This window comes from Sabethes cyaneus, chromosome 3, assembly GCF_943734655.1.
Source record: "Sabethes cyaneus chromosome 3, idSabCyanKW18_F2, whole genome shotgun sequence".
In the NCBI taxonomy this organism is placed as follows: domain Eukaryota; kingdom Metazoa; phylum Arthropoda; class Insecta; order Diptera; family Culicidae; genus Sabethes; species Sabethes cyaneus.
The window spans coordinates 59,474,818-59,495,461 of record NC_071355.1 but is presented as its reverse complement, the minus strand read 5'-3'; the positions used below and the strand labels follow the sequence as shown (position 1 = coordinate 59,495,461).

The 20,644-nt window shown below is 41.8% G+C and overlaps 1 protein-coding gene across 3 annotated transcripts in view; it reads left to right on the top strand.

Annotated features, from left to right (window-relative positions):
* The window catches only part of LOC128744735 (GTPase-activating protein), a 68,571-nt gene that overhangs the window by 35,767 nt on the left and 12,160 nt on the right, over positions 1-20,644 (top strand). For all 3 annotated transcript variants that reach the window (XM_053841938.1, XM_053841941.1, XM_053841939.1), the window contains exons 3-5: positions 7,396-9,305; positions 16,153-16,400; positions 17,258-17,456. In XM_053841938.1, coding sequence (XP_053697913.1) covers positions 7,396-9,305; positions 16,153-16,400; positions 17,258-17,456 — 2,357 coding nt within the window. The remainder of the gene's footprint in view (positions 1-7,395; positions 9,306-16,152; positions 16,401-17,257; positions 17,457-20,644) is intronic.

Sequence of the window (20,644 nt, the reverse complement as noted above, 5' to 3'; positions counted from 1 at the left end):
GGAGACATACAGATTTCTTTTAAAAATCACTTGTGTGCATCATAAAGGTTGAAATGATAATGAATGACCAATTTCTGTTTTATTTGTATGAGAGTCCTTGTCCTCCTACTACACTGGGTGAGGGGTCTCAAACCATCATAAAATAAAAAAAATCAAAATAAATTCATACCTCTAAAAACCCCCACATGCCAAATTTGGTTCCATTTGGTCGATTAGTTCTCGACTTATGAAGAAATTAGTATTTCATTTGTGTGGGATCTCCCCTTCTTAAAGAAAGCAATGGTTCTAATTCACCATAGAACCTCCCCCTGTTAAAAGACGGATGGGTCTCATTATACCATAGAAAAAATTGCTGCCTCCTAAAACCCCCACGCCCAAATTTGGTTCCATTTGCTTGATTAGTTGTACAGTTATGAGGAAATTTGTATTTCGTTTATATGGGAGCCCCCTCTCTTAGAAAAAGGGGTCTCAGTACACCATAGAAAAAATTCTTACCTCCAAAAACCTTCACATGTCAAATTTGGTTCCATTTGCTTGATTAGTACTCGAGTTATGAGGAAATTTGTATATAATTTGTATGGGAGCCTCCCCTCCTAAAGAGGGTAGGGGTCTCAATTTGTCATAGAAAAAATTCTTGCCTTCTGAAACCCCAACATGTCAAATTTGGTTCCATTTGCTTGATTAGTTCTCGAGTTTTGAGGAAATTTGTGTTTCATTTATATGGGAGCCCCTCTATCGCCCTCCTTAGAATTGCTCTCTTATCTCCCTATAAAATTGCTGGTCATTTTATCTATCCAACGATATATAAATTGTTCAGTTTCGTTCAGTAGTTTGGTAGTTATTAGCATTTGAAATCTTTCATTCAAACGTTACACTTCTATTTTCGTTCTCACAAAGTGCTACCCAGTCCCAGTATAGTAAAGAAAAACGTAGTCCTACGTCAAAACAATGCTCAAAGTCCTGTGGCTTCAAATCATAGAGAACGCAAGTCCCTTACTTTTAAATGTTTCCCAACACATACAATCACTTGGAAAAGGTATGGCGGGTAACTTCTAATGCTGCGACACCAATCCTCATCGAAAATGTCTTCAATTCATTCACTTTAAAGGTTATTTGCCTTATTTTACTTATGCGGATGGTTGGTAGCATCGATATCGTCGACTTGAAAGTGACAGAACCAGTTACGGCACGTTGTTTCACTTAGAACAGCATCTGTGCAAAACTTTTCGGAGTTTTTTATGCGCGTGAGCTGCTGTTTTCTTCGATTGAACGAAGAAAATTAACAATTTTTATTGAGAAATATTTGGCACATTTTCATACAACAAAAAGATTATGACGTCCAAACAAAATCACAAATGCGTCAAGCAGTGTTGCCAGATAATTTTGCCCCTTCATAGAGGTTGATTTACTGCTGAAATTCCGCTCCACAAAAGGTCTTACATTTCTAATCTAATCTATTTATATAAGAGGCTTATGTTTGTACCGAAAACCAGGTCTCTGACAGGACGTCACAAGAGGCTTATCGGTAACTAAAAACAGGTCCCTGACAGGACGTCATGCTTTCGTAGCAATGGGTTGCATTCTCAGTCACCTCACTGATCACCTGCTGGACTGCTCGATTGCTCAACAGGTTGACTAGACTGCTCGACTGTACTGGTCGATTAGACTGCTCGATTTAATCGCTCGACTGGACTGCTTAACTGAACTGCTAGACTGAACTGTTCGATTCGACTGCTCGACTCAACTGCTTGATTGGACAGATCGACTTAACTGCTCGACTGAACAGCGCGATTTAACTGCTCGAGTGGACTACTCGACTTAACTACTCGATTCGACTGGTCGACTTGACTGCCTGAATGAACTGTTTGACTCAACTACTCGATTGGACTATTCGAATCGGCTGCTCGACTCAACTGCTCAACCCGATTGCTCGATTCAACTGCTCGACTAGACTACTCGATTTGATTGCTCGACTCAACTGACAGCTTGATTCAACAGCTCAACTGGACTGCTCGACTTAACTGCTCGGCTTAGCCACTCAACCCGACTGCTCGACTCAACTGCTTGACTTAACTGTTTGATTCGACAGCTCGACTTAACTGCTCCATTCTGGAGCACTTAAGACTGGACTACTCGACTGAACTGCTTGACTCAACTGCTCGACTAGACTGCTCTACTCAACTGCTCGACTAGACTATTCAATTCAACTGCGCGACTAGACTACTCGATTCAACTACTCGACTGGACTGCTCGACTCAACTACCCAACTCGACTTCTCGACTCATCTGCGCGGCTGGACTGAACAGCTTGATATAACTGCACGACTAGACTGCTCGATTTGATTGCTCGTCTCAACTGCTCGAATAAACCGTTCGACTGGACTACTCGACTCAACTGCTCGATTCGACTGTTCGAATGCGCTGCTCGAATGAACTGCTCGACTCAACTGTTCAACTTAACCGCTTGACCCGACTGCTTCACTAAACCATTTGATTCGACTGCTCGACTCGACTGCTCGACTCAACTGCTCGAGTGGTCTACTCGACTTAACTGCTCGATTAAACTGCTTAATTGGACCGCTCGATTTAACTGCTCGACTTAACCGCTCGACTCGACCACTCGATTCAACTGCTCGACTCGACTGCTCGACTCAACTGCTCGACCGGACTGCTTGACTGAACAGCTTGATTTAACTGCTCGACTAGACTGCTCGATTTGACTGCTCTATCCAACTGCTTGACTTGATTGCTTAATTCGACTGCTCGACTCGCCTGCTCAACTCGATTGCTTGGCGCGATATCATATGGTCGGTGTTAAATCACCGGAAAGAGCGGAAAGTTAAGGAGGAGGGGGGTGTATTGGTAGCTACGCTTAACAAGTAGTCGTTTTGACTCCCACCTTTTGTCCAATGCTGGAAGGTGCAAGAGTCGAACCAAGCTATCAAGCACCTTCCAGCATTGGACAAAAGGTAGGAGTCAAAACTACTGCTTGTTAAGCGTAGCTACCAATACCCCCCCCCCCCCCTCCTCAAGTTTCCGCTCTTTCCCCTCCTTCACCAAAAATTATATGTATGACCGCATTTCAAGGTCAAGACTAAAAACATGAGATTAGTCTATTTGTTTCAGTTTCCGGCTATGACTCTTATGTACAACATCTTAGAGCTATGTTATGCAATATAAGAACTCAAAGAACTAATACAAAGATTAAACATCTTCGCAAACACTGGCCAATGGAATGTATCCGCAGTTCTCTGAATTCTGAACAGACATTTATATTTTCCGGATCGTAGGATTCGGGCTCAACTAGTAATAACTATAAACACCTTATTCTGTCTATTATCAAAACCAGGCCCCTGATTGGTCGCCATATTTTTGTTGTAAGAATCGCAGCTTGCTCTCTACACGCTTTGTATAAAACTGAAAGTGATACATCTGCACCTAAACTAAAGGTGGTGCGAATATTTTTTTCCGAGGCAGGATTTGTTGAGAACCCGAAAAAGAAGGTGTCCAGAATTCTCGCAAAACTTTTCAAAAGGATCTAAGTAACAATGAGAGATTCTCTTCGGGTCTCTTCTCTTTCCCTTATCACGGCGATGCAAAGGTACTTTAATACATCAGCTTTGCATGAAGCGGTTACTGGCGTCACAAGCTAATTATTCGTTAAGAAAATGCATTTATGTCGCCGCAATAATCAGAAGAGAGGGACACCAAAGAGAGTCTCTCAATGTTACTTAGGTCCTTTTGAAAAGTTTCGCGAGAATTGGTGTTTAAAACAGCAATATTTGTGATTATGTATAGATGTCAGTACCCTAGTTGAAATCCCGCTCCATGTCTATATATAATAAGAGTGCGCATCATTCGATTTTACACCTAAGCGCTCTCTGTTGACTATTTTGTACCGTCATCCGGGGATACTTGCAACACCGGGGTTACTTGCAACACTTTTGCGCATCACCGCAATTGGCAGTTCTAGCGCATTTGTTTGTTAACATAACCATTTTTAGTCAATGGGGTTTTAAAGAAGGGACGTTTACCTATTGTTTAGTTAAGTTTAATCCATTATTTCATTGATTTGCTTGTTTGTATACGACTGGAAAGTAATTTCATTTTCAGAGTAAGAAAAATGGATACGCAAAGTGACGTGACAAAGTATGGGTACGGTAACCGTCAGCAATCTCTACATTTTTTGTAAAGTGAAGGAATTTCTGGTGCGAAGAATGATAAACTGGAAAAAACTGGGAAATATTGATATGAATATGAATATATGGTACTATCACCTGCCTTAGCAGAACATCCGTTCATTGCAATGAGCCTATCATGTCAAAAAGAGTTCTACATATTCAACGATTGGTCATGCTTCCCAACTCTTGTATGCAGGGCCAAAAGGGAATTGGTCGATAAGCAACATCACTTACACGTACCAGGGATTTAGAGAATCTCCTTCCAAGGACTAAGTCGCCTGAGTCAATCGTTGAATAAACCGTCTTAATGGAGAATGACTCCAGCAGGTGGGGAGAAGAGCCCGCTCATTATCCACGATGTGTTGTTAATCGGGCTAAGATCAACCCTAAAAAGGTGTATGTTTCACTCTCCCTAGACACACCGCTTCAAACGAGTGCTCGGATGGTCCCTCCCTCTTCCCGATTCTAGTTTATTTATGAAATGTGGTATGTATGGGCAAAAATAGAACAATCTCACCAGCAATCCTACGAATGGAATAGGGTTGCGTCCTTTGAGTTTCCATAAGTGCTTCTAATAATTAATTTAATTTTTTCTTCTGGTATCCATGTGCAGTATTAACACTCGTGCTGGTCAATGTTTTCACTATATAGCAGGAGGTACTTCATAAGCTAAAACGAAAAAAATTATTAAAATAACTTATGCTTACCTATTAGCAAGGTCGTGTGGCTCCGCCGTCTGCCCAACACCGCGGTTTTTAGATCAGGCAGCCGGGAACCACCCAGTATTTCACCTCCTAGCTTGGCTATTCAATAGAGCATTACCGGGTATGGCACTGGGATTACGTGTAGGCGCTAGCTAGGGGCTTGGGATAGTTAGAGCTATATTGGACGCTCCTTCTTGCCTCCTTGCCTTCCCTATTTCATACCCATCAACTGAAAAACCATCCCGATCAGGAGCGAAGAGCAAAATAATATCAAAATGTGTTATGGGAAATCGAATAACTCATATCAAAATTTGGACTCCTTTAAGGCCAAAAGAATAACTACTTGTGTTATTTGAATAACAAAGCAATAACACGACTGTATTCAGAGTTTAGAATAACATATTTTAGTATTATTAAGGTATTGAATAACAAATGCAGTAGTATATGAGATATAAAAAAATCATTTTATAAAATATTTATAATCTATAATCTCTTTATTTAATAAAAAAAATTGTATGAAATACATATCGAATGTCATTTTAAGGTCAAAATAAGATGTGATAACAAAATCAGTTATTAAAATCATCTTACAACTACAACTACTCAATAACAAAATGTGTTATCAATGTATCTCCATATCTATTCAATAACAAAATATACCATTATAACATAGTTTAATATTGTTTTTTATATTATTTTGCTCTTCGCTCCTGCTCGGGATGATATCGAGAAAAACACGTTTAAAGTTTCGTACAGCGATGCACTTCCCTTGAGGTGATCCCGCAACTTTTGCCGTAACTTTTCAACGAGATTAGATATCAAAAAACACTTTTGGCATGACATTTCTGAAGGCTGAAGCCTCTTGAAAATGCAAAAAATAAGATTTTTCCGAATTTCCAGAGTAGGGTCCCCCCCCTTAATAGGCTGAAAATACACACACGAACCCTAAGAGATTTCTTTAGAACTGGAGAAATGTAATTTTATATTATAGTGTTATTGTGTAATAGAAACATGACTCAAAATCTGTCAAGTCAATTAGTGTTTCAAGACTTACAAATATTTTATATCTCAACATAAAGTCTAACATGTAATAAATGGAGGCGAGCTTGAAAAAAATGTTGTTCAAATTTAACTTCTTATGTATGGATATTATCTGTAGTCTTCTGCTGAATATGAAAGATTTTCAATGTGAATTCAATGTTCAATGAATTGAACGTTTACAATTTTTAGTTTAGAAAGTTTAGAACGAATAATTTCCTCCCCAGATTCGACCCATTTTTCCAGCGCCACTCAACTATTCATTACACCCGAATAAAAGCACATGTGCATGGTACATTTTTTTCAATGTCATTCGAAGCCAAGTGAGCACCAAACACGATCGGTGTCGAGTGCCAGACCGGCAGCTATTGCAAAGCACTCAGGATTATATTTCAAGGTTATATTTCTTCATCGCTATACAGCAGAAGCGCCGCGCGGCAATCTTTCTGTATCAACAAGTAAATCATTTCCGGTCGTTATTTATTTTGCTTCCACTCTGCCACTTCTTACTCTTACGGCTTACAGGCGCACACAGAGATAATGCCTGAATGAAAACTGAGTAAATTAATGAATGGAATTACCCGCGTGCCCCGCGCTGCAGTCGCTACTAGGAGACAGGAAACATACATACCACCTTCACCACCACCTCGGCCCCTGTGTCGGTGTGCGCCACTGTACGGTGCGGTGCAGCCAAATATAGACTTGATAATTACAAGCCACAATTATCACTCCGTATCGCACCGGGTTCCTCCGTCGGCGGCTCTTCAGCTCCAGTCTCAACTCATGCTTGCTTACCGCCCACTGGGGTTGATTATCACCACCATGAAATCGGTGTTGGTATCATTTGTACACGCGTTATCTCTCGTGTTTAATCTACACTTTGGACAGTCCAGCACTAGGAGCGTACAAGAGAGACAGACAGACGGACGAGCTGAAGCCACAGGGAACGGATGTCGACTGTCCCGATACAATAGAGCTCATTGATGTAGAAGTAGAAATCCTACCCCGGCCCGGTCCGGACGGGGTGCAACTTCCGGTGCTTTGTTGTGCTGTCCACCACCAAAGGCAAAGGGACGGGCGGCTCGGGTGACGACGCACGGCGAGACAAAAAGCGATATTAAAAGGCAAGCAGATGTAACGATAACATCGCCTCGCGTGTTGCTAATTTACCCGTTTACGTTTTGGTTGCTACCTACTGACTGGCAGAAGCAACTGGGTAATTATTACGGTTTGCTTTGGAAATTCGCCCACAAAATTATGCGAACTTCATTATTGGTTGCTAGATTTACATTCAATGAATGTGCCACTTAAAAGTTTTTGAAATTACCTGCCTACTCAAATTATTGGTTGCCAAAACTGGTACGTCATAGTAGATCTTGATTTAATATTTTTTGCACAAATTAAATGTAAAAACATATTATATTTGAATCTAACTCAGTTTTTCACCACTTTCTATTTTCACCCCTTTTTCAGGCGAAGCAAAAAATCTCCTCGGTCGCAATGGCAACAACTGCGGCGCCTCCTCATCGGGCTCGAAGGAAAACCGCGATGTGTACTGTACGGTCGCGCTGGACCAGGAGGAAATCTGCCGGACGCCGACGATCGAACGGACGCTCAGTCCGTTCTTTGGCGAGGAGTACCAGTTCGAGATACCGCGCAGTTTCCGCTACCTGTCGGTGTACGTGTGGGACCGGGATCGGCACCTGAAGCAGGACAAACCGTACGGTAAGATTGCGATCAAGCGGGAAGATCTGCACCAGTACAATCACAAGGATCACTGGTTTCCGCTGCGGCCCGTCGATGAGGACTCCGAGGTGCAGGGTATGGCCCATCTGGAGATCACCGTCGACGATGGCGTTGGCAATCTGAAGCAAACGAATGAGTTCGACGATTTCGGTCGGTTCCACATGGGACAATCGGCAAACAACAGCAACTCCTCGTTCGGAAGTGTGATCAGCAGCAACGGCAGTAGTGATACGAAAGAAAACTCCAGCTCCTCCCACCATCATCTGCTCCACCATCATCATTTGGTGAACAATTCTGCAAATAGTACAAATCTAAAGTTAAGTTTTCCATCCAAAAGCAGCGTTTCGGGAAGTATCGGTAGCGGTAGTGTAGTAGTAGGAGGAGGAGGAGGTACATTAAGGACGATCTTCGGGGGCAGCAGCGACTTTGGCAACAACGTACAGCCGCAACCATTCCGTAACATTCTCGACAGCTCGGGCAGCTCTAGCCGGAGTTCGCGCATCTCGATCAAACTGACTGAGTGCATGGATTTGGCACGCAAAAATGGACTCTGTGATCCGTTCGCAATACTAACTGCTCACTATTCGAATAAGAAGAAAATTACGAAACGTACTAAGGTGAGAAAGAAGACAGTAAATCCTCAATTCGGTGAAATGGTTAGCTTCGATCTGTGTGTGGATGCGTGTGGCAGTGACTCTAAAAGTGATAGTAATAATACCTACACGGTAGTTCCGCTCGGGGGAGCGGATTTGTGTGAAGTGGTCATAACGTTCTGGCATGACAGTCCCGGTATGGGTGACGATGTGTTTCTGGGTGAAATTAAACTTCCAGTGCGGGGAAAGCAGCAGTTGAACGCAGTACAGCACAGCGCTTGGTACTATCTGCAACCAAGGACAAGCCAGTCGCGGCCATCGCGAACATGTGCTACTCCGCCCGGAACTAGGCTCTCTTGTGATAACTCGCTTGGATCGCTTCGCCTCAAGCTGAACTATACCGCCGACCATGTGTTCCCGCTAGCAACCTACGATCAACTGATGAACATCCTCATTCAATCCATAGATCAAAAACCCATCACGGCCAGCGCAGTGCACATTCTCGGCGAAATCATCCAGAACAAAACCGAAGTCGCCCAACCGTTGGTACGACTGTTCACTCATTCAAACGTGATAGCTCCGATGATCAAGTCCCTGGCGGACCACGAAATCTCGAAGCTAACAGATCCAACGACGATCTTCCGTGGAAACACGCTGGTCTCGAAGATGATGGACGAAGCGATGCGATTGTCCGGACTGCATTACCTGCACAACACACTGCGACCAATCGTGGAGGAAATTTTCGCCGACAAGAAACCATGCGAAATCGATCCAGCCCGAGTGAAGGACAAGAGCATGATCGATAACAACCTGCTCAATTTGCAGGACTACGTCGAGAAGGTGTTCGAAGCAATCACCAACAGTGCGGTCAAATGTCCAGCCGTCCTGTGCCAGATATTCCACGATCTGCGAGAGTGCGCGGCAAAGTACTTCCCGCAGAACAAGGAGGTGCGCTACTCGGTCGTGTCCGGTTTCATCTTCCTGCGGTTCTTCGCTCCGGCTATACTAGGACCAAAGTTGTTCGACTTGACAACCGAACCAGTGGTAAGTTTTTTTTCTGTCTCATTTTATGACGCGGTAAAAAATCCGTTGCTTAGTGTATGATTGATAAGCCCGCTGGCGTTTACGTCTGGCGTGACTTTGTTCACCTAATATTTGACTAAATGATTAGTCGATTTCGATTCACTTTCGGCAGGGAACTAAAAATAGCGTCTTTCTTTCAATCTTATCTAGCCACGATAAGTGAAGAAAAAGACCACCTTGTAGGAATAGGGCAGCTTTTACTTTTCATTGACAAAACCCCACGGTACACCGTTGTAATTTGTACCGCCAGTACTTAACAACCAAGCGTTATCAGTTGTTTTTTCATCTGTTTTGTCAGACGTTTTTTTTACTATTTCCGATAACGAAATTTTTCGAACGCAAATAGAAACTGCTGAAGAAGAAATTTGTTGGTTGCTAAGAGAGCTGACACGAAGTCTTCTAAGCTTGTGACTCATAACGGCAGGGGAAGAGAAGTTGTACGCCAAATAATGTCTGCCTCCTATCTATGTGAAGACATGCGTAGTCTTCATTTATCTTTCGAATATTTCACGGTTGCGTAAATTGCTGATAATTCAACCTCACAAGAACCAGTTTCTGTACAAATCTAGTAAACGTTATTATTTTTACCGTATTTGAATATGAAAGTAATACATACTCAATGGTAAAACCACGACTAAACTTAACATAAGCTCAGTGGCGAAACTAGGGGGGCAACGGGGGTCTAAGCCCCCCCCCCCACGTCCACCTCTAGGAGAGACTTAGCCCCCTAGAAAAATGGAACTGGCCGACCAAATAAAATGGACAAATAGACGATAAAAATGCCGGAGGTTGTAGTCCCCCTAGAAAGAGCGCATGGGCCTAGAAATGAGCTCATTCCGTCAATGCATGGGCTAGCCCTGTATATTAAAGTCGTGGATAAAACTATATTGCGTACGTCAATGTTAAAAATGTAAAACAAAACTATCAACTCAACTGCTTGAAATTCATCAAATAACCCTATGTCTATTAGGGTGCTGGATGGGTTCGTCTACGGCGGGTCTTCGTCTACTTTCCAGACATATCGACAAGAAACCAGCATTATAACCAGCATTAGCATTAGAAAATTTCTATTTTTCAATATTTGTTCAAAAAATAGAAGTCCTCTTGGTTTTTCTACCAGTTTTGAGTATGACGGAGAGAAGCTTAAGTATGACGAAGAGTAACTACTTGAAATTTTGAGCTGTGATTCAAACTATTTCCACTCTTTTTATAGTAGTTGGATAGCTCTTGGACACGGCTCAAAGTATACGTGCATAGATTTTTGTAAATAATTGCTGTCTGTTCATGATAAACGAAAGAAATCTTGCTTATGACGAAGTGAATTTTCGTGTGACGAACTCCCGCTGAAGCATGAAAAATTGTTCCACTGAGAAATGTAAGTTCCGAAATGTTTTTTCGGGCTAAATAGGTATACATGTACAGGCAAGATGTGTCAGATTTATCTAGTGTAATAAACTTGAGTACTTGCGGATCAATTCTTATAAACACTCGCAATAAAGTAAGGATCCTGTTTATGTATGACGAATAGGGTCCGTAACCCTAGATTAGCTGGAAAACATTATCAAACGACTCGAACGAATTAAATTTTCTTCTACTTTAGTTGTGGAAACCAATAACCAATAAGCTAATGTGAATTGCAAGCATAAGTGAAGATTGTGTGTCAAAATATGATGGGTTTGTAGGACAGGACGTGATACGTTGCTTCTTATTCTTCTTCGTTTTGTTTTGGTGATTCCCTTTCAAAATTTTCTACGGTAACGAAAAGTGTTTCCAAGAATATTTGAATTTCAGCTGCAGCTTATGATAGGAAACCACTTGTCCTAGTTGACCACTAATTACACAAAAATAGATTCAATCGGTTCAATTCAATTACATTTACACTTCAATTTAGATTGTTTTATGTCAACACACCACGATAAACAAATTCTGATAAACCTAGTAACCTAGTAACCTAAAAACTTGATGATTTCGGTGTTAGCTGTGGTGTGGTTTCCAGCAATGCTGGTGCATTTTTGTTTCTATAATTGCACGAGCCAATCAGGAAGCTGGCTCTTTTTGACAGCAAATTGGCTCTTTTTTGATACGTGTCAGATCCTGTCCTACACTCTTAACGGGAAATTAGCAGTCATTAACTTTTCGTCGTAGAGCCCAATTTCTGAAGCAGTTTTTGAGCCCAAAGGTGGGGTTCTGTTTATCTATACCTATAAATAAGGATTTCTGTCTGTCTGTCTGTCTGTCTGTCCGTATGTTCCTTATAGAATCGAAAACTACTGAACCAATCGGCATGCAAATATGCATGAAGAGGTTTTTTGGGGCCAGGAAAGGTTTTAGTGATGGTTAGAAACCCCTCCCCCCATTAAGAGGGGGGGCTCCCATACAAATGAAACACAAATTTCTGCAGAACTCGACAACTAATCAAGCAAATAGAACAAAATTTGGCATGTGGGTGTTTTCGGTGACAAGAATTTATTCTATGGTAAATTGAGACCCCTCCCCTCTTTATAAGAGGAATTATAACTGCTCTCCTCTTTAAAAGGGGGGGCTTCCATACAAATTTCCTCATAACTCGAGAGCTAATCAAGCAAATGGAACCAAATTTGGCATGTGCAGGTTTTCGAGGGCAAGAATATCTTCTTTAGTAAATTAGGACCCCTCCCCACTTTAAGAGGGGGGGCTCCTGTACCAAAGAAACACAATTTTCCTCATAACTCGAGAAGTAATTAAGCAAATGGAACCAAATTTGGCATGTGGGTGTTTTTGGAGACAAAAATTTTTTCTATGATGAATTGGGACCCCTACCCGTTTTAGGAGGGGGGGATCCTATACACATGAAATACAAATTTCCTCATAACTGAAGAACTAATCAAGCAAATGGAACAAAATTTGGCATGTGAAAGTTTTCGAGGGCAAGAATATTTTCTATGGTGAATTAGGACCCCTCCCAACTTTAAGAGGGGGGGCTCCTATACAAACGAAATACAAATTTCCTCATAACTCGAAAACTAATCAAGCAAATGGAACAAAATTTGGCACGTGGGTGTTTTTGGAGACAAAAATTTTTTCTATGATGAATTGGGACCCCTCCCCACTTTAGGAAGGGGGGCTCCTATACAAATGAAATGCAAATTTCCTTATAACTCGAGAATTAATCAAGCAAATGGAACCAAATTTGGCATGTGAAAGTTTTCTAGGGCATGAATATTTTCTATGGTGAAATAGAACCCCTCCCCACTTTAAGAGGGGGGGCTCCTATACAAACGAAATACAAATTTCCTCATAACTCGAGAACTAATCAAGCAAATGGAACCAAATTTGACACGTGGGTGTTTTTGGAGACAAAAATTTTTTCTATGATGAACTGGGACCTCTCCTCACTTTAGGAGGGGGGGCTCCTATATAAATGAAACACAAATTTCCTCATAACTCGAGAACTAATCAAGCAAATGGAACCAAATTTGGCACGTGTGTGTTTTTGGAGACAAAATTTTTTCTATGATGAATTGGGACCCCTACCCACTTTAGGAGGGGGGGCTCCTATACAAATGAAATGCAAATTCCCTCTTATCTCGAGAATTAATCAATCAAATGGAACCAAATTTGGCATGTGGGAGTTTTAGATGGCAGAAATTTTTTCTATGGTGAATTACGACCCCTTCCCTTTTTAAGAGGGCAGCTCCCATACAAATGAAATTCAAATTTCCTTATAACTTGAGAACTAATCAAGCAAATGGAACCAAATTTGGCATGTGGGAGATTTTGGAGTCTTGAATTTATTTTACGATAGTTAGAGACCTCTCACCCCTGTGGTAGAGGGATATGGACTCTCATACAAATAAAACAGAAATTTTTGCGAAACTCAAAAACTAATCGAACTCGAGAAATTCGAGACTCTTCCATAAAATATTAGTCAATACAAGACCACAAAAACTATCTATAGTAACACTAGGTCATTCAGGACGAGACGGTCGCGAGTGTTGCCGGTGACCCGCCGTCGGAAGCGCCGCCCACTGGGGGGCTTGCAAAACTCGAGATTGTGACAAAGATCATCCGAGATTCATGGTTTATGTACAACACAGGTTAATTTGTGGCAATACGAAGTTTGTCGGGTCAGCTAGTAAAAATATAAATACACTCAAGCCGCTTTTTACGCGAAGGATACCTCCCGCGTAAATCAAAACTGCGTAAATTCCGAAATTCGCGTAAAAAAACCGCGTAAATTCCGAAAAACGCGTAAAAAAAATCGCGTAAATTTCGAAAATCGCGTAAAAAACCGCGTAAATTCCGAAATACACGTAAACAAACCGCGTAAATTCCAAAATTCGCGTAAAAAACAAAATTTCGCGTAAAAACATTGTGGATTTCAACACTACGCGAAAAAATAGACGTTTTGAGCACATCCGCGTAAATTCCGAAAATCGCGTAAATTCCGAAATTCGCGTAAAACAAACCGCGTAAATTCCGAAATTCGCGTAAAAATAGTCGCGTAAAAAACCGCGTAAAAAGCGACACTGAAGTCTTCTTGCCAATCTGAACACAGCGAATATATTTTCATGAACAGAATTTCTGTAGAAAATCTATCCGTAAATACGTCGGATTTAGCTAAAGCTAAGTTGATACTTTGGGTAAAAAATTCGACCAATTTTGGTTACTTGCTACCGATAATTGAAGTATTCTCTACGACAAATAACGCACTTTCAAGTTCCTTTTGCCAATTTTTTGGTTGGAAAACTACTCAAAAGCTGAGTTTGTTCCCTTTAAGGGCATTTTGAGTAGTTTCAACCTGGCTTTAGCTAAATCCGACTTATTTATGGGTAGAATCATTTAAGAGTGTAGGTTTGAAGTTTGAATAATAAAGATTCGCTATGTAAGCACAAATCGATCTCTTGTACTCTCATGGAACTGCCATATGGGAAGTTTGTGAAGATTTGGTGCAAAGTATTGTCTATCCTTTTCACTCTTTAACAAACCTGTGCACCGACTTCACAAATAGAACAAACTTGAGAAGGTGGCAACACCGTTTCGCGCACATAGCGAATTGCTGACATTTCTGTTACGTATTCATCGCGAATTTTTTTTCTATAGCGAAATCGTTTCACGATGCACACAAACCATCAATACAATCACATACTAGCAACCCTTGCAGAAACATCAGGCTCCGACAATGGCTTTTTCAAATAACATTCGCAACTCAACGACGATGACGAAGGTTTGCGTTCAAATAAAGTGGTTCTGATTTGTTTAAAATTGGTGTCAAAAATAGAAAAATTTAATAGCTGCCTGCATTTATTTGGTACTTCACGCAAATTTTGCCCCAAAATCAACCACCCCTCTCCCTTTGTCACATTTTGTCACACATTCATGATCCCCCTGAGAAAGTACGTCACGTCACGCCTGACTCCACACCCCCCCCCCGCGCGCTTAATAACCGCTTATTGACAAAAAACTTTATCCAGAATCCGAATTAAACGGTGAATAAGGCACAGGATCAATGTATCATGTGTGTATAAGCATGCATCTATTTATATAATCTTAATCTATTTATATAAGAAGCTTATGTCTGTACCGAAAACCAGGTCTCTGACAAGACGTCGTAAAAGGCTTATCGGAAACTAAAAACAGGTCCCTGACAGGACGTCATTTAGTAGTAATGGGTTGTATTCTCAGTCACCGCACTGGTCGACTGCTGGACTGCTCGATTGCTCAACTGGTTGACTAGACTGCTCGACTGGACTGCTTGACTGGACAGCATGGTTCATCCGCTCGACTCAACTGCGCGATTCAGCTGTTTGATTTCACTGCTCGACTGGACTACTCGTCTCGACTGCTCGAATGAACTGCTTGACACAACTACTCGATTGGACTATTCGAATCGGCTGCTCGACCCGATTGCTCGATTTAACGGCTAGACTAGACTACTCGATTTGATTACCCGACTTAACTGACAACTTGATTCAACAGCTCGACTAGAATGCTCGACTTAGCCACTCAACCCGACTGCTCGACTCAACTGCTTAACCTAATTGTTTGATTCGACAGCTCAATTCAACTGCTTGACTGGACTACTCAACTGAACTGCTTGATCCGACTGCTCGACTAGACTGCTTAACTAAACTGTTCGATTCGAGTGCTCGATTAAACCGCTCGACTAGACTACTCGACTTAACTGCTCGATTAAACTGTTCGACTGGACTGCTTGATTAAACTGCTCGACTCGACTGCTCGGTTCAACTGCCCAACTCGACTGCTCGACTCAACTGCTCGGCTGGACTTAACAGTTTTATTTAACAGCTTTATTAAACAGCTCGAATTGACTGCTCGACCCAACTGCTTGATTCGACTGCTCGACTCGCCTGCTCAACTTGATTGCTTGTCGCGATGTCATATGGTCGGTGTTAAACCAGACCGGACCACGGTTAGACGGTTCAGAGCCACTCACACAAAAGAGCCATACTGCCCGCCTATAGAATCAGCACAGTGGAGATAATGTTTTTATTCAGTTAAATAAAATCCAATACGACCATGAAAACTATTTGTTTCAGTTTCCGGCTATGACTCTTTTATGTACAGCATCTTAGAGCTATATTATGCAATATAGGAACTCAATGAACTAATACAAAGATTAAACATCTTCGCAAACACTGGCCAATGGAATGTATCCGCAGTTTTCTGAATTCTGAACATACATTTATATTTTCTGGATCGTAAGATTCGGGCTCAACTAGTATTCTATAATTTTTATATTATGTAATCTATATTTGCTTGACGAATAAAACTAATCACGATCGATTTTTATCCTCTATCGCCACAGGACGAACAAACCACCCGTACTCTGACGCTTATCTCCAAGACGATCCAGTCGCTTGGAAACCTGGTCAGCTCGCGGTCCGCGCAGCAGCCCTGCAAGGAACAGTATACCGGACAGCTGTACAAGAAGTTCTGCACCGAAAAGCACGTGGAGGCCATCAAACACTTCCTGGAGGTGATATCCACGGTGGGGGCTAACATTACCGACTGCAGTTCATCGGCCCTGGAACCGGCGGTGGTGCTAAAGGAAGGGTAAGCCTTTGTCTACTATTTGATACTAGTCCATTTCAGTCAGTTAATCGGTCATTTGGAGGTAATCGGTGTCTAGTGGAGCTAAACTAGGTCACTAGAATAAATGGTCCAACCCAGCTCGTTGCAACCCTCCTGCATCACCCGAAAGCAAAAAAAAACAAACCAACCGACTCCGATGTGTCGAACGCCCGATCGAAGTGTAAATCTAAATTTGTTTCTCATGACCTCGATTCTGCAGAATCAAATTTCCACCCAGTTTTGCATTGCTAGCTGTTTTCCCCTCTCGTACTCTCACACTTTGATTCTCGTTCTTTCTCTTTCTCTCTTTCTCGTCCTATTAACCACTAACTGTGTACTGTAAATACCAAAACAAAAAAAAAATCGAACCAACTTCTAACGGGGCTGGATGTATCGCAATTGTTCCATCAGCGAATGGTAAGTCTTGCCCATGTAGCCATCAATCGACTCCAATTGCCTGTTATTGTATTTTTAGTGTCTCATTGTTTCTCTTTTGCGTTCTTTTACTTAGCGTTTAAATCCACCCGTTCTGTTGGTTTTCTTTCACGCTCCTTAATTTACAACCCATTCTAAAAACCGTGTAGAGAGCCTCTGCTGCAGTAGTGGCAATATATACGGCAGCAAACCGAATCACGTTCCTCATTGTCTTTGTTCATCGATCGTAAAATAGTTTTTCACCTGAGAGAATACCAAGTGCACAATAAAACTACATTTTATAGCGCGCCGACTGTCGAAAGCAAAACAATGAATATAAAATAAATAAACTGAACCATGCTAATAGCACTAAAATCGCACCTTTTTCCTCCTCTCCTACCGTATGTTCCGCTCGCTCCGTGCAGGATGATGACCAAGCGGGCCCAAGGTCGGAAGCGGTTCGGGCGGCGAAACTTCAAGCAGCGCTACTTTCGGCTTACGACCCAGTCGCTCAGCTATGCGAAGGCGAAGGGGAAGAGACCAATCTGTGATATACCGCTTATGGATATTTTGGCCGTCGAACGGGTCGCCGAGAGGAGCTTCAAGATGCAGAACATCTTTCAGGTAAGTTACTACCGGCCCGGGGTCAGGGGGACCGATCTTGATGTGGACAATAGGTATAAACCTACTACGGTAGAATGGTATTTGACAACTCCACTGCAATAATGGCCGAAGGATGATGGTTGGGGTCCGGACTCACGGACGGAGGTCACGGGTAACACGGGTAGGCACAGTTTTTGAAAACAATGGACGGATGTTTGGCGGCATCAATGGTGGCCTGGTTTCTGTGTGGTTAATGCAAGACGTGCTTTTCGTCGACGACAATTGTTGTTGTTGACTGCTGTCGTGGATTTCAATGAGTCAAACGCCCTCGACGTTTATCGGGTTGCAATTTGGCTTAAAGAAGGTCACATCCGAAGAGCCATTCTTGGGAGTCGGGAATGCAATTTGAATTTATTTTGCGTACCGCAAACTTGGTGTGATTGTTTTTGTTCAATCGCTCGGCTAATTTTGAAAGATTGAATAACAATATTTTTTTCTGTAGAAGTACACTATGGAACACAACGTGTGAGCGTTGAACCTTACAGAAAGGGTTTCAATGATATCTTCAAATGCAGGCGGTGACGTTGAGAAACTTCAAGCTAAATCACAATGGAAAGTTTCATCTATAAGCCAAACAAAAGAATGCACTCTCTATTTAGCTATCAGTACCGGGCTGGAGCTGGGGCTGAGGGGGAGCGTAAATTTTGCCGCCACAAAGCGTTGATTTTCACCCGACTTAGCTTGTCAGCATGTCTCTTCGAAATGCTCGTTCAATTTTCATCGCTAAAACACACTGTTTTCCAGCCCGCTGCAGCCGGTGTGAAAAATAAAATCATACAATTTTTTTTTATAATTGTAGGCAACATATTGCACCCCGAATGTTGTGAAACCTCCTCCACCCAACAATGGGCAGCAATTATTAGCTAGGTGCCATTGTTCATGGCAGCACCAACGACTCCCACGAATTTCCCTGCGATCGCATAACCTCGGGGCGAGGGCGGTTGCATCCATAAAGTTCATCTAGTATAATTGCACTGTGTTAGTGTTATGAATGCAAATTGAATTGGCACGCGTCTTCCTGCACAAACGGCATAAACGGTACGCACTGAGCTTCTGCGCATTGGGTGACCCACTTTTGCTGCACCAACCCAGTTTCGATGCTGGCAGGGACAGCCATTGAAGTTTCCCGGTCAATAACCTTGTGCTAATTCCTGTTTTCCGCACACACACACCAACCCACCTGTGCTTGTAAAGGCGTGGCGTGACCACAGGCCCGTTTCGGTCTCGAGAGGACGTAACCGCAGAACGTGTCCAGAAGCACGTAGCCTCGCAGGATGTATGATTGGTCAACAAAGTGACGTCCGAGCTCCTCGTTCGATGATTGACAGCGGATTTTGCGGTTTCAGACGTGGAAATGTGATTCACCTGATCGAAACCGAGGGGCAGTTTTAATCTGCAGCACCGGGAAGTTATATGGGTGATGTTTAATGTTTATGATGTTGCCTCGCAGCAGTAGCGGTTCGGCAATTCGCGTCAACCGAGAAGGTCAGCCAAGCGTGATCGGTTGATGCGTTCATCGCATTAGTTATGGCTTCTCTGGTATTATTGTTATTATTATTTGAATGAATCATTCAGAAAAATGGTACCTATCTACCATCAAAGTGGAAATAAATGACACGCAGTGAATCTCCTACAATCATGTTGGCGAACAACAACAATGTATTTTCACAAATTTATAGTTTTTTCGATTTATGATTGCTGTTTTGGTCCGACAGTTATTTGAGTTTGTGTCATGTATGTTATCTTTGAAAGTAATAAATCGACTGATAGATAGCGGATAGCGGTCAAGAGATATAAAGCTGAGTTGGTGCTGCATAAAAAAGTAACAAAAAGGTGCATTTGTTATAACAACCAATGTTTCATGTCAAGTCATTCAGTATAGGTCTATAGGAATAATCAAGTTTTCCTTGTATAATCCACGTCAGGAAGGCTATTTTCTATAATAAAACAAAGAGAAACACAGTGTTTGGTTAACGAAATGGGGAAAGACCCGTATTAAACCGTTGTGTTGAATTACAATGTTTAACTGAATATGGCTTTTTGGATCCTCGTGAAATGTTCGCAATTTGACCTGGCAGTTGGTTACTGGTTGATTGGTTTGTATAGCAAAATGAATAATTTTCTTGTACTATAAGCAGCTAGCAGACAAGAGACAATTTTTTCAAGAATTAAAGTTCATATAATGTTATACGAAATGTAAACAACATTTTAGGTTATAATCACATTCAAAGAGACAATTAGAGCTGGGAATTTAATCCTTTTTAATCTTCTTTTTTGAAGTCTAAGTCTTTTCTTCTGGGGCAACAATTTTTACAACACAGAGGCCGTCCATTTTTCTCATAGTGTTTCATGAAAAGCTACGAGTGTAAAGCAAAAATGTCGACTTTGGAGTACTTTAAATTCCGGCAACTTTTTCACAAATTCACAAAATGTTTATATCAATCGATCAATCGAGTGAGTTCTACGAGGTTATCACTAACCATTCACTGCCAAACCATTTGGTACACAAAATACTCACGATTGAAAGTTATAAAACAACTCTCAAATGTTGATGTAGCCACTAATCGGTGTGTAGTTACAATCGCATACTGTGAATAAACATTAATAATAATAATTGAATAACCGAGAGACTCAATAAACTGATAAGATAGTGGAATACAGTCCTATGTGATTGTTTGGTAAAAGCGTAACGGACAGTAACCCGAACTGCACCACGAATTGCTCTTTATTTTGGAAAGGTTCGTTAGCTCCTCCAAGACTACTACCGCTAGCAATACCATTGCGCTAAAGTAAAATCAAGAACGTAGAAACAGATGTACAAACTTAACGCCCTATTAGCTTTGGGCTTAAACGTTCTTCTACGACTTGACCCTTCTTTATCGACAGATTTCACAGCCGGCTATTAGAATACAGGACAGTGCGGGGCTAGTGCAACAATCCTACTGACTCTATCTAGCAGCACCGCCTAGCCGAGTTTCGAACATACGACAACTGGTTTGTTACGCCAGCATCGTACCTCGATACCAACTAAGTGGCCAACGTCTTATTAACTGATTCCTTTTTTGTGTTCAAATGTTGCTATCGCAAAAAAGAAACTGTTCACACATGATCAATTAACGGGCAAATACCTGAACTAAAATCCATCAAAT